The 14,425-nt window shown below is 28.2% G+C and overlaps 1 protein-coding gene across 1 annotated transcript; it reads left to right on the top strand.

Moving 5' to 3' along the window:
• Positions 1-8,273: 8,273 nt before the first annotated feature.
• Positions 8,274-11,164, top strand: LOC127265671 (putative glucose-6-phosphate 1-epimerase). The gene is made up of 9 exons (XM_051295600.1): positions 8,274-8,320; positions 8,540-8,783; positions 8,873-8,947; positions 9,062-9,118; positions 9,231-9,394; positions 9,540-9,674; positions 9,848-9,950; positions 10,101-10,200; positions 10,281-11,164. Exons 2-9 carry the CDS (start codon positions 8,670-8,672, stop codon positions 10,451-10,453), a joined length of 921 nt encoding a protein of 306 aa, XP_051151557.1. The 5' UTR covers positions 8,274-8,320; positions 8,540-8,669; the 3' UTR covers positions 10,454-11,164.
• Positions 11,165-14,425: the final 3,261 nt, after the last annotated feature.

Here is a 14,425-nt window from a genome sequence, read left to right as displayed (position 1 = left end):
TCATTAATTATGTGATTGTCATACCCTGTAAACAAGGTCCGACCGAAAAGTCACACTAGCGAACTATGCGTGGCAGGTGACCTGAGGCGTTGAACCCATGACCTCACGACTACAAATTCAACCCCTAAATTTTTATTCCTTTCGTCAACATTGTTTTTTTTTTCTTTTTTTTTTCATTCCTAATAATATATTTTACAATGTTTATAAATATATATATATATATATGAAAAAAAAATGCAAAATTGAATAGTAAAATAGAAAAATAAAATCTCAAAATAATTTTTATCTTTGTTCTCTAATGTATATATATACATATTTATATTTTGTTTTGATTACTTCTTTTTTTCCACAATAATTTTTTATTTAAGATGTCTTTTAAAAAATAAATAAAATATATATATATATATGTACATTATTTTTCATCTTGCGTTATTTTAAATACTCCAATTTGTAAAATTATATTAATAAAGAATAAGAATAAAATATTAAAATTACACAGTCTAAAATATCACATCAAAAACAAAATGGTAATATGTAATTAGTATTAACATATAAAAAAAAAATCGTGCACATAACAATTAATTAGCAGTATGATACGTATCATTTTGTTATCTTATCGACAAGGGCGACGAAAGTCAATGAAATACTTTTTGGTTTTGTAAGATTAAAATAATTAATCGTGACCTGGGATCATTTCATAGTCAACTGTTTTGTTATAATTATTATACTACAAAAATCATGCAACATTAATAAATTTTGAATGGTGATGAGTCATCTATATTTAATTTTGTACATCCCATCCTGACTCTGTGTTTTGTATATAAAAATAAAATAAAATACATTATATAGTACAATTTTTGTGAACGATGTATATAGGTGTCAAATAAAAAATATCATTATTTAATTTATATAGTTTTCAATAACAAAATTTTTATGTGAAGATATTATTTAAACAAAATAAATAAATAAATCAACAATTATTTCAAATCAATTTCAAATTATAATTAATCAAAACATATATATATATATATATATATATTTATAACCTTGTTATAAAACCTGTAAACTTAATTGAAATAAATGACAATTAACATTTGACTTAGCATCCAGACAAGCCTACTTAAAAATTTAATTTCACCTGTTTGCAATACAATATAGGATACACTCGTGTTTGTGTAATTGGATTATCTTGTTTAATCACAATAATTGTTGCGTTGAAATGATAAATATATATATATCTATATATGTGTGTGTGTGTGACAATAATAATTTTGATATATGAGTAATATTTATCAAAGTTTATACTATTATATATTTAATCAATTAGAATAAATATAATATTAATTAATGCCATTGATTATAATAAAATTTAATGATAAGTTTGATCATTTTAGTTCCAATAATTCATTAAGATATTGGAAGTAAATGTGACGTTCGTGCTGAGGACTGTTGGTTTCTATGAAATTAAATATTTAGAAATAATTGGGTAGGCCATAGAATATTCAGAGTGTATTATCTGTTAAGGAGAGCTCATTTTATATATATATATATATGTAAAGTAATGCATATGAAGAAATTAAAAACCCAAATAAGTATAGGATTGGTGGCTTTAAAATAAAATAGTGAAATTATTGAGTACTGGCTACTGGCAACAGTAGTAATAATATTATTTAATTAAATAAATATGGCATAGTGAAAGAATTTAAGTAGGAGCTTGTCTGCACCACGGACCGCTCAATGTGATGTTGATGTTGACAGGTGTTACTTTAATTGTGTATATAAATTTCCTATGTAAAAAGTCAAGACATTACTATTTCTAGACAAATTAATTGTGCGTATCAAATGCGTACCTAAATTGTTGTTTTCTATTTTGAGAATAGTTGTACTATTACCGTGCGCATTAATAATTTGTTGATTTGATCGAATCAGCATAAGCTATAGGATTGACTAACTTATATTTATATATATCTTTATATATTATATTATAATTCAATATATATTAACTTTTAAAATATTATATATTAAAAAATATATAAATATATGTTGGTTATAATAATAAATAAGTATATGGTTGAATCAACATGATCTACAAAATAAAATAAAAAATGATGAATAATAAAAATTCATAAAATTTGTCAAACAAACACAAATATTTGAACTAGTCATATCATCTATTTCTTGTGCTATAAACTATTTATGTCTTTACAATAATAAATGTATGATTATAATTAGGTTTTACTTATATATATATATATATATGTAAATATTACTTCCGTCCACAGTCAATTTATCTATTTATTTTTTGCATGTTAATATTTAATATTAATTATTATATCAAAACATAGTACAAAATAAGGAAAAACGATAAAAATACTTCTATTAGTGTCTTATAATACTAATGTAATTATATTTGTATAAAAAATTATGTAAATATAAAGATATTTTTAATATTAAATACAATAATGCCAAATACAAATGGATAGATTAGCGATGGAAGGAGGTAGTATATTAAGATATTAATACTACTCAATGATATTTAAAAGTATATATATCATATTCATATGTATATTTTTTATGAAATAGTTATTGTTTTAAAATTAATACTATCTATTTGATATAATTTTAAATAAAATATACTATTGTAAAAAAAATATTACAAAAAATATTATTTAAACAAAAATTTAAATTAATATTTTAATTCAAATTAAAAACAAACAAACTAATAATATTTTATGAAATAAAATTATACAAAATGTTATCGTTGGAGGAGTTTTATATACAATTTATTTTCTAATAATTTGTTACTATACAATTTTCATGAACTATATATTACGTCAAATTATTACACGAATCTAAAATATAAATACAAACACATTTATAATGATCATTCTAAATAGTATTTGCCATGTTACTATTACAATATTAGAATGTCTAATTTTGATTAATTTGTTCAATTTCCCAACAATAAGTAAAGAAGGAAAATCGTTGCCAATTGTACAAATTTCAATTTTCCAGTATTGCTTTTTTATTTATATTATTCTATACCCATATGAGCCAAATTTTTTCGGACCGGGTAAAGCCCGGCTGAACCTGATACCCTGCAAACCAAGTCCGACAGAAAAGTCACACAATGCGAGTCATGTATGGCAGGTGACCTGAGACATCGGGGATTTGAAACCATGACATCACTGTCACAAATCCAACCCCTATACCACCAGATCATTCCTTGCGGAAAAATGTTGCAGTTTTATTTATGTTCGTAATGGTCAAGCATGGCTGCTTTCAAGCTTACCTGTAAATTTGGAACAGACACAAATAATTTTATAAGTTGCATAATTGTATTTGACCCAACACTATGGGTGCGTTACTTTGATTTTATTTTAAAAAAATAATAATAAATCAATTTATACAATTTATGGTATTCAATAGACTTTTTTATAAGCGATGCTTAATTAATTCTATCAAATCAATATCAATTAGTTCCCATTGCCCAATATTTATCACTTATAATTTTCCCAGCTTTCTCAACGATTTATTCAAATATTTAAATAAAATTATCGCAAACAATAACACCCAAGCATGTGCAACGACGTCACGCACGAATTATCCACTTCATTTTTATTTTTTATTTTTATTTTTATTTTTATTTTTTAGTAGATGACGTGGAACGTAAGTATGATAGATTCAGAATATTCGAATGTCCTCCCGGCGACAAATATATTGGATTGGATCCACTGACTTGGATTTTCTAATAAACTATAGTAACATTATCCAATCGGTAAAATATGATCACATTGAATACGACTTCAAATTCAATTGAATAAAAATGCACAATATCTATTTCAAAGTTTTTGGTACTATGTTTAATTTGAAATATCCGATTATTCATTTCTTTATTTTTATTTACACACTATTTTCTTATTACTTTATATATTTTTTAAAAACACAAATAAATAAAGGGTAAAATTTAATTTATTTTTTTTTAAAAAAGAAAATGTATATCACTCAAAATTATGCGTTAGATTTTGAGTTAAAAATAAATATAATATTTTATACAAAGATAAATATTTTATATAATTTTTTAGGAAATACTTAAAATTTCTTACTAGTAAAATGATTAATACAAAGATAAGTTAAAATAATAATAATAATAATAAAGATATGGAATTTTGTTCAATTTATTTTACTAAACAATTATACAATACATATATTTTATTCTCGCAAAATAATTAATTCAAATGACAGTGACTATTAAAAAGAACCCACGTGTATTAGTAGTTTGAAAATATTTTTGTTAAAAATAATTTATTTTTATAAAAGATTATTATTTATAGATAAAATTTAAAAATAAAACTCAATAATAAACACACTATTTGAAAGCAAATTTAAATTGTACGTTGTTTTTATTTTTTTATTTTTTATGTGTGTTTGCGTTTTAACTTTTGTTTATTCTATATTTTTAAATATATATTTGATCAAAAAATTATAATATTTTTTTTATTATTAAAAATCATTCAAATTGAATAAATAATTAGTTTGGAAGGTAAACCAAACAAACCCCAAACAATCAATATAAATCTAACATCACAAAAAGTATATGGGTTTGTTTACTTTCGGTTTGAGTGTAGGTTTGTGATTTCAATTTTTATTAATCTGATATTTAAAAAATAAAAATTACTAGTAATATATTTTTATTAAGAACAATGTAAATGAATTAATAGTTATTTGACTTTTAAATTTTAAACAAACACACCTTAAATACAATTATGATTCATAAATCAAGGCTTTGTTTGGAATTCTTTTAAATTTTTATAATTTTAAAAAACAATATTTTTCTTATAAAAATAAATACAATAAACTACTATTTAAAATGAAGTTCAAATAATAATAATAATAATAATAATAATAATAATAAAGCCCAGACCGCACACCCAAAGTAACTATATGACTATTGTCTCGAAATTTAATTTTAATCTTTTTACCGTACAGCAATAGCAAGTCATATAAAAATAAGTACTCCCTCCGTCCCAGTATCTTTTTTTTCATTTTAATCTGTCTCATGATAAAATATCCATTTCTTTTTTTAAGTAACCGTACTATCTACCTAACATTACAAATACCCTTACAACTTACAATATATTACACAAATGTCATTACCTTTATATCACACATACTAATAAAGTTATTTTAGTCATTTTTACTTTATTCCTACTATATCCTAATATAATACTAATATTTCTAAAACTATGTGCAAAAAGCAAATGGATATTTAGTTTCGGGACGGAGGGAGTATATGATACTTCTTTCGTCCATCTCTAAAGGTCACGTTTACATTTTATGTCATTGTACTTAACATTTAAAATATTTTTATATTTGTATAATTTTTTATGCATATGTCTTTCTATTAATATTATAAGACACCAATGAAAGTGTTTTTGCAATTTTTTCTTAATTCATACTATGTTTTGATATAATAATTAAGATTAAAAAAGATCAATACGTAAAAAGTTAATGGAATCCTTAGAACCGGACGGAGGTAGTAGTTTATAGTACAATATATTACATTCAAATTATTATGTACATTTAGGTTGCTCAGGCAAGCCGGACCAAACTTAACATATATCGGTTAGGTCTATAATTGATTGTATAAACTATTATATTAGGCCGATCTTAAGCCAGATCGGAATATATCATTTTATAGTAAAGATAATTGATAATCATGTGTTTTATTAAAATAGTTATAGATTAATTTTTAATAAATGAATCCAAATGAAACCCTATTAAGTTCGATGATTGAGCCCAAATTTAAATTTATTATACCAAATCTAGACATAGACTAAGTTAGAGGGGGATGGATTAATCCATAATTAGATCAGTCCAACCCATTAGACAATTTGAATTCAAACAAAATATTAAAAATCAATATGTTACTACTTAATTTGTATATTTTGTTGGATTAAAAATTCAATTGTGGGTTAAATATAACTATTTGGGCTATCAGCCAGGTTAAACTTGTGATTTATGAATTTATTAGGCTTATATGTATTTAGTAAGTGCGGGTCTCCTATGTACAGAAACCCGATAACTTATTGATTGGGTGATGAAACCAATTAATAATAAGGGATATAAATAGGATTGTGATCCTAGGTCTAGACTCAACATCCATTACTTTTCATATCTCATGAGAGTAATGATTTTCTCACGAGGGGTTGCGCTATAGGCCTAAAAACACAAACCCTCCGTTAATTTGCAGATCCGAATCCAACAACGCTAATGAAATAAGGTTAAATTTATTATAACTTTATTTTCTTATCTCAATTATTACAATACAGTAGATCGTGGATTTAGGGTGCAATTTCTGATAAGTTCTAACATATTTTATATAAAATATTATTATTTTAATTTAAAAAATATCGAGACACAAATTATAAATTATCGCAAAAACACAAGTGGACAAATAATTTTATATTTGAAAAAAAAGTGAAAGTAACTAATTCTACACATAATTTAGAATAAATGGTACCAAGAAGCAAACCAAATTAAAGACTACGAACAAGAAATACTTGAGAGTTATTGCGTGCTTTGATTTGACTTATGTGCTAAATTTAAATCAATTTTAAAGTGTTGCTATTAATTCTAATATTCCAATCTTATTGTTCTCAAGTCAAATATCTCACTAATGACGATTTGCCACAACTTAACTTTGGATGTGTTTATTTTCCTTTATATTTTATTTTAATGTTTTGAATTTTAATATTTTTGTAATAAAAAATAAATATTAGTATAATATATATATGTTTTTAAAAAATGTGCTACATATAATACTATTTTCTTTAAAAAACACATTGATTGTGAAAATTATTTTAAAATACAAGCACACAAACTGTTGCTTATGATTTAAATTTAAGTTTGATTTCTTAAAATTTAAATTTCTAATACAAAAGTGTTTTTATTAAAAATATAAAAACTTATTAATGGTAAAAAATTTTAAAAAATTGAAATTGAAATTAAACAGATCCAATCAATCATGCAAGTGTGATTATTTTTAGGAGACAATGAATGTTCAACAAAAAGTTCAATGAAAATTCCTCACTTTACTTGATTATGTGAAAATTGAAATAGTTTTAATCATGGTGACAATTCGGGCGGCCCGGTTTTTTCGTGCCGTGTTGGTTCAATCCAGTTGTAAAATGTGTTGGGCAGGCCTAGTCGAATTTTGAATCAGACCTCACGGTCGATTTTCATGAGCCTGGGGCACGGCCCGATTAATTTGCATGTCGGACTATGTACGGTCTAAAAATTTTTGAACTTTTTTTTAGGCTCAAATACGATTTTTCATGTCGAATTCGGATCAAATTTTCGAGTTTAATACATCAACTTTTAGTATAATAAAAATTATTGTAAAACTTTTTTCATACCAATACCAATAATACCATATCAATTTTTCAATATATCGTATTAATTTCTTGATAAACTTGATATGTTGTAGTACTTAATTTATGTTTTTCAATAAACAATTCCAAAATTTAATATAATAAAATTAATGGTATAACACAAAATTACCATTATACTAAAAATTTTGAAAATTATCAAAATTAAATAATAGTAATACTATAAATTAGTTAATACTTTGATTTATCATTATTTAGTCATAATATTTAAGCATTTTATTTTATTAAGTATATTTGTATTAACTCAATGCTGATATATTCTAACATTATATATATATATATATTGATAATACAGTATATACAAAATTATTGATATATACTCAATTTTAGTATGATATCAAATTTTATACTATATTGTACAGTAAATACAATATTTTCGAAACGGTAGGGCTACTGTACTATACTGCAATTTTGTATAATTGTCCACCTCTAATCTCAACTGTTGAGATGTGTATTTTTAATTAATTTTATTTAAATTATTTTTAAAAATAAAATTCTTTTTTATTAATAACAAATAATTTTTAATTAAATTTAATTATAATTGATAATCGTGTTTAGGATTTATAAATTTTACTAAAAGTAAAAATGCATGAAATTGAGGGGTAAATCAAAATAGAAAATATATATTTTTAAATAATAATAATAATGTTAAAGAAAATAACACGTGTCGAAAATGCTTAATCTATATTTTTTTATTAGTATTTTATAATTCAATAAGAAAGGCGGCAAAAACTGGGCTGCTGCGGCAGCGCTGGTTCTGCAGGCATATAAATAAGATCTGTGACTTGGAATTTTATACGAATTCTCATGCTGGATTGATTTTGCCTACTGAAGCCCAATGCTCTGTGGTTGGGTTGCTGAACTGTTAGGTAATCTTAGCTTTTCGACTTGTTTGTTCTCTGTTCATACGAGACTGATAATTTTCTGCGTCGATTGTCTGTTTTCATCATTAATTGTTGCGACTGCGTAATGCGTAGTTCTTCAATGTACTCGATTACTGACGAGTAAGATTGAGTAGTTTCTGGTAGTTGCAAATTCTGTTGGAACTCACAAGAGAAACGGTTTCTAATCACGGGAAAGATTTCCAGATTAGGCGTTGAAAGGCAGCGGTTTCCTGTGATTTGAAGAACCTTTCGATCCATCCATATTAGGATATTGAGCATAAAATTCTGGTGGAGAGAACCTCACTGCAACTTCCGTTCAGTTTGTTTGCTTTAAATGGATCCTTCTACGACAAATGTGAATCGTCCGAGAGGACTGGTGGATGTAAGCAAGGACGAGAATGGAGTTCCTCGGGTGCTGCTTCTTAGTCCGCGCGGAGCTTCAGCAATCGTGCGTTAGACTATGAGATTGTTGCATATCCTGTGTATGTGAAGATGTACATTTGTGTTATAACTAACATTTGTACTTGTTTTGATCAGGTTAGTCTTCATGGAGGACAGGTTCGCTCATGGAAAACCGAGTCCGGGGAAGAACTGCTATTCACCAGTTCGAAGGCGAGACACTGCTTTTTATACCATTTTGTTGAGCAATATTAATATTGAACTTCGTTCTCTGAGGTTTTTGCTGTTATGAAGTTTGCATTGAAGAACTTAATCTTAGTACCTCAGGCTAATCTCAAACCGCCAGGAGGTGTGAGGGGAGGAATTCCTATATGTTTTCCTCAGGTATATATATATATATTCTAATTCTAATTCTAATTATAGTTTGTGTCATGAACGCATTGCCGTCTATTAGACTGATATGCAAATACGCTTTGGTTTGTGAACTGTGATTAAGTTTGGTAGCCGCGGCTGCCTTGAGAAGCATGGATTTGCCAGGAATAGAATTTGGGTGATTGAGGACAATCCTCCACCTCTACAGGGTACTGATTCGAGTAGTGGTGCTGTCATCAACTTGCTTCTTAAGTCGACTGATGATGATATGAAACTTTGGCCTCACAGGTTTAAGCTCTAATTTATGCAACATCTCTGTTTGTGTCATTTTAACATTCAGGAATGGCAGGCAGCGTTTCCATGAATGAATTACTATATAGAGCTAATGCATCTGTTTGTACATTGAACTGATGATGAATAATTTCGGTTACAGCTTTGAGTTCCGGCTTAGAGTTCAACTGAATGCTGATAACCACCTCATTTTGACATCACGTGTATGGAATGTGAACGGCAAACCTTTTAGCTTCTCATTTGCGTACCACACATATTTCTCTGTGTCACATATCAGGTGAAAAATATAGACCAAGCTGCGTGCACGATTCGATCATTTTTTTATATCTTGTAGCCTCTTAATGATTGTTAATACAGTGATCATGTTGAAACCCATGGCTATCAAATATATATTGTTTGATTGGTATTGAGCTCATACGAAACAGCTGACAGCATATTTTTCAATGACAGTGAGGTGAGAGTAGAGGGATTAGAGACACTTGACTATCTTGATGGCCTGCGTAATAAGGAACGTCTCACTGATCAGGGAGATGCCTTGACATTTGAATCTGCGGTAATGTAATAGTACTTTGCTATAAACAGGAAGACTGATCCTGTGTAAAGATCTTAATCGAGTTTATCTTCTTGTCTTCCATTGTTGAATTGAAGAATGCTCAAACTGCTAGCATTCCATAACTTACGTTCCCTTCTGTTTACTGTTTAGATGGACCGAGTTTATGTTGGGTGTCCAGGTCCAGTTGGTGTGTTCGATCACGAGAAGAAGAGGACATTCTTGATCAAAAAGGAAGGACTTCCGGATGTCGGTAAGCACACAATCTGATTACTTAACAAACAGAATGTAGATGTAGCCTAATCTAATACTGTGTTGAGCTGGTGATTCCAGTGGTTTGGAATCCATGGGACAAGAAGTCTAAAGCTATTCCAGATTTCGGGGATAATGAGTACAAGCAGATGCTGGCTGTGGATGCAGCTGTCATAGAAAATCCAGTGACTCTGAAGCCAGGTGAGGGGTGGACAGGGCGAGTTGAACTTGCTGTGATGCCCACATTAGGCTAGACATCTTCCTCAGAAGATCTATTAAGGAGGTATGCTATGCTGACACAAATTTTTGTAACTAACTCGATTGACAATGCATGGAGAAGGAGAAGTAGACTTAGCAGTTGGCCATACTTGATCAATTTTTTGATCTGATTTTTGTAGTTGGGCTGTTGGGCTCCTATGCACTCTAAAACCAATAAAGAATTCTTGTCGTAGATAAATGAATAATCATGTTTTTGTCAATTGAGTTCAGTTTCAGCTTTGGGCTTTTATTAGGTTTGTGGACTGCAGGAGAATGTGTTGGGCAGAAGGAAGTCTCTATCTATCTATCTATCTATCTATCCTTCACCAGTGTGACAGTGAGTTTGAGTTGAGAATCAACTTTAAGTCGAGCTAGTGCAGAAAACTTGCAAATGGCAACCGACAATGGAACATAAGAAAAGATGATAGCGGGAAAGTAAGGTATAAATTGGAGACAAGAAACAGGACTTTATTGCTGCCAATCCTATCCTCTCTATCTACATATATCAATCAGCCAAAGGTAAAACTCCCTCCCAAAATTATTAATCTGTCTATCTGCACATTATTATTGCTGTTTCTGAATCGCCAAAATACCATGATCTATCTATCTATCTATCTATCTATCTATCTATCTATCTCACTGTCACTGTAGTTATATATATATATATATGTGCCTAGAGGCCTAAATGTAAGGGGAAACAAACCATTCATTCAACTGGGTATGCAATAATTCATCCCCCATGGCCACGAACACATTTATTACATACATACATTTATATGGGATGGGTGGCAATAGTATGTGTTGCGTAAATAATCATAAAAACAATAATGTTGCTACTCTACTCGTGGGATTAGCAAGTGACCATGGGAGGGAGGGAGCTACAAACCAAATTAAAATTAATTAAATCCTAGCTAGCTAGCTAGATAATATTATAGAGGTTGCAAAGTAGATCAATCAATTAATTAATTATATTGTGTAGGTCAGCTGGCGAGTGAAGTAAAAGATCAACATTGATCCAATTTAATGACCAACACAACATGAGTTTGCCATTACCGTTTGACTACCATGTCCTCTCCATTTTCTCCTTTCTGTACATACATATATAAGTTTGATTTAATTAAAGCTGCCATACCCAAACAACACTATGCATGTGGACTTAGAAAATCAATAAAGTAAAAGCCAAAACCTCAACATTAATTCATCACCCAAGTTATGCTCATATTATATTATTAATTGTTGAATGGACTGAATTTAATTAAGTAGAAGCTAGTAAGGAATCAGAATCAACACAAGAACGTGAAGACATATGTATCAGAATAGATACATAATTGGATACATTATTATTAAATCTAATACACATACACAATGTGTAGAGTCAGTACGCAGTGCAGGCTTAGCAGCATTGAAATTCAGTAGTTTTTGTTCCCCATAAAAACAAAATATATATATAATTAAGGCCAAACTAATTTTAAACTAGTAAATAAATATATAATTTATTTATGTTTTTAAATACATAATACTACTATATATGAAGTGTGTGTTTTTGTTCTACTGATCTGAACTCTCCAGTCTCCACATGCTGCAGCCAGCCTCCTTCATCTCTAATCAACTACATACACACAGGTCTATTTTAATATCTGTTTTGAAATAAATAAATAAATAAATTTATGATATAAATATTAAAAAAAATGTCACGTGCAAACCTCCATTAGATGAGAATCTTTGAACATACATATCTGTAGATAAATAGATCCGGCAAAGCAGTCGTGCACACGACTGCTCGCACAATCTTACTGATCACAGCTTTCTAATTATTATTATTATTATTATTATTAGATATTAACATTAGTATATCATTTAAATTATGCTCTACTTTATTTTAATTAACTAATTAATCCTAACGGTCTAAGATGAAGTTGTTGTTATGGTTGGAATTAAGGACCTAAACCCCCTCCCTCCACCTTTATTAAATATACCTTTGTTTACATGCTGCCCCTTAAGATATACGAAAGGCCCAGGCCCAGTGACACCACACTTATTTTAATACAATAATAAATATCGTCTGCAAAATCAGTCTATCACTATAAATTAATTACACATTTTGATTAGCTAGTTGTATTAAAGTTTTAAGAAAGGAATTTTAGTATGTAATAGTGAAGGAGACACGACACGTCGACATCACGTGGTAAGACACGTGTCGGTTTGGGATGGATTATAAAGCAAAAAGAAGCCCTCTCTCCCTAGCTAGCTCTCTTTATGGGCCCAGAAATTAAACCGGAACAAATTTTGTCGTCGTCTTTTCAGACATGGTCCGTACGGTCCGGTTTTTTTTTTTTTTATATTTTGACTGGAAAATATATGGTCCGTTAGATTCATTAGTTTAAAATCAGTGCCATTGTTACTCAATATTATTATTATTTTTTAAAAAATTTTAATTACACTCATTTGGTTGAATTACTAGAAAATAAAAATATTTCATCCAACACAGTTCTGAAAAAGAGATTGTAGTAATTAAGTAAGTCCGAGTCTAGCTATATATCTATTTTTTTTTTTTTTTATGTATATATTTTCTCCAACAAAATTATTATTGTAACTTGTAAGTGCAATGAAAAATAATATTTTTGGAGGGTGATGATGATAGTGGGAAGATGTTGGGTGCACGTAGGGGGGAAACAAATTAAATAAGCAAAACAAAAATATGGGGGTGGGGTGGGTGGGTGATCGGGGTACGAGAATTAAATGAAATTAAATTCTTGGAATTGTGGAGTGGCTGCTGCTACTGTTACTATTACTGCTACTGCTGGGTATACATACATACATTATACATTCATAAATAAATAAATAAATATAATATATAATGATCCCACTCCCACTTCTTCATCACTACTCCAATTTATTCATTTTTTTTTAAATAATAATATTTATAATTATTATATATTGTTGGTGATATTTTTATGCATGCCCAATATATATATATATATATATATATAATCATGGTTTGAGAATTTATTGCTGGCATGCACATATCATTAATGTTATGGTCTAATGTGTTCCTTTGTATTTGTATGTTAGTAATTATTGTATACTTTTTTTATTAACAAAATAAATAAGTAAATACACAGATAATGTATAGCGTGGCTCTATACAACAGAGTATGCAGGAATGGGGTGGGCATGAAATAATTTGTTACTCGAAAATGGATTTTCAAGTACCAACATGATAACATTATTTAAAAAATAAAATAAAATAAAAATATTTAATCTTATTTTCTTCGTTTTCGTGGCTCAAAGCAGCACTTGGCGGTCAACGCAACAACCCCATATTGGTGCAGCTGCCCGTTGACTTTACTCCTAAAAAAAACAAAAAAAAAAAAAAAAAATCATCAATTTTCGGATATAAAGAAAAATAAAACCATCAATTTTGTTTGATCAAGCGAGATCGAATTTAATTTATAAAAAACTCAATCATGTTTTATTTATTTTTCTAATTATCAAACTAATCCTTATTTTTTTTTTTAATAATATGTTATTTTAAAAATATGATTAAATTAAATTATATGATTCTCGATATAAGAAACTTCAATTAATGGGAATAGGGAGGAAGTCTTTTTTTAACCCTCGTAAATAATATTGGTAAAAGTGCAATTTCCAATAATGTTGCTTACTTAATTACATTTACAGATCACTTGTATCTTGGGTTTCTCCACCACCAATAATATTAATTATTAATAATTTATAGACAAGTGCTAATTTAATTACTTCTTACAGATTATATATTTAAGTGTATATTTATATATAATCAGAAGAATCATCTGAACGCTTGCTTGCTGACAGATGAAGTATGGCCCCAAGCAGTGAAAATACAAATGACCTAATTAAATGATTGAACTAATAATTACTGTGTTTTTTGTTTTTTCTTGTTTAGGACAATGTTTGAAACATTGGTTAGTTCGAACAGCTTTGCTATAA

Source organism: Andrographis paniculata, unplaced genomic scaffold, assembly GCF_009805555.1.
Source record: "Andrographis paniculata isolate CXL003 unplaced genomic scaffold, ASM980555v1 Contig73END, whole genome shotgun sequence".
In the NCBI taxonomy this organism is placed as follows: Eukaryota; Viridiplantae; Streptophyta; class Magnoliopsida; order Lamiales; family Acanthaceae; genus Andrographis; species Andrographis paniculata.
Note: the sequence above shows the minus strand (reverse complement) of the source record. Positions and strands in the feature narration are given on the sequence as shown.

What these genes read in the sequence shown, in the direction of transcription:
- LOC127265671 (XM_051295600.1), top strand. Translation starts at nt 8,670, where the DNA reads ATGGATCCTTCTACGACAAATGTGAATCGTCCGAGAGGACTGGTGGAT. An exon ending in TGCTATTCACCAGTTCGAAG is followed by an intron (nt 8,948 to 9,061) that starts GCGAGACACTGC and finishes TTAGTACCTCAG; the next exon opens with GCTAATCTCAAACCGCCAGG. An exon ending in TTCTCTGTGTCACATATCAG is followed by an intron (nt 9,675 to 9,847) that starts GTGAAAAATATA and finishes TTTCAATGACAG; the next exon opens with TGAGGTGAGAGTAGAGGGAT.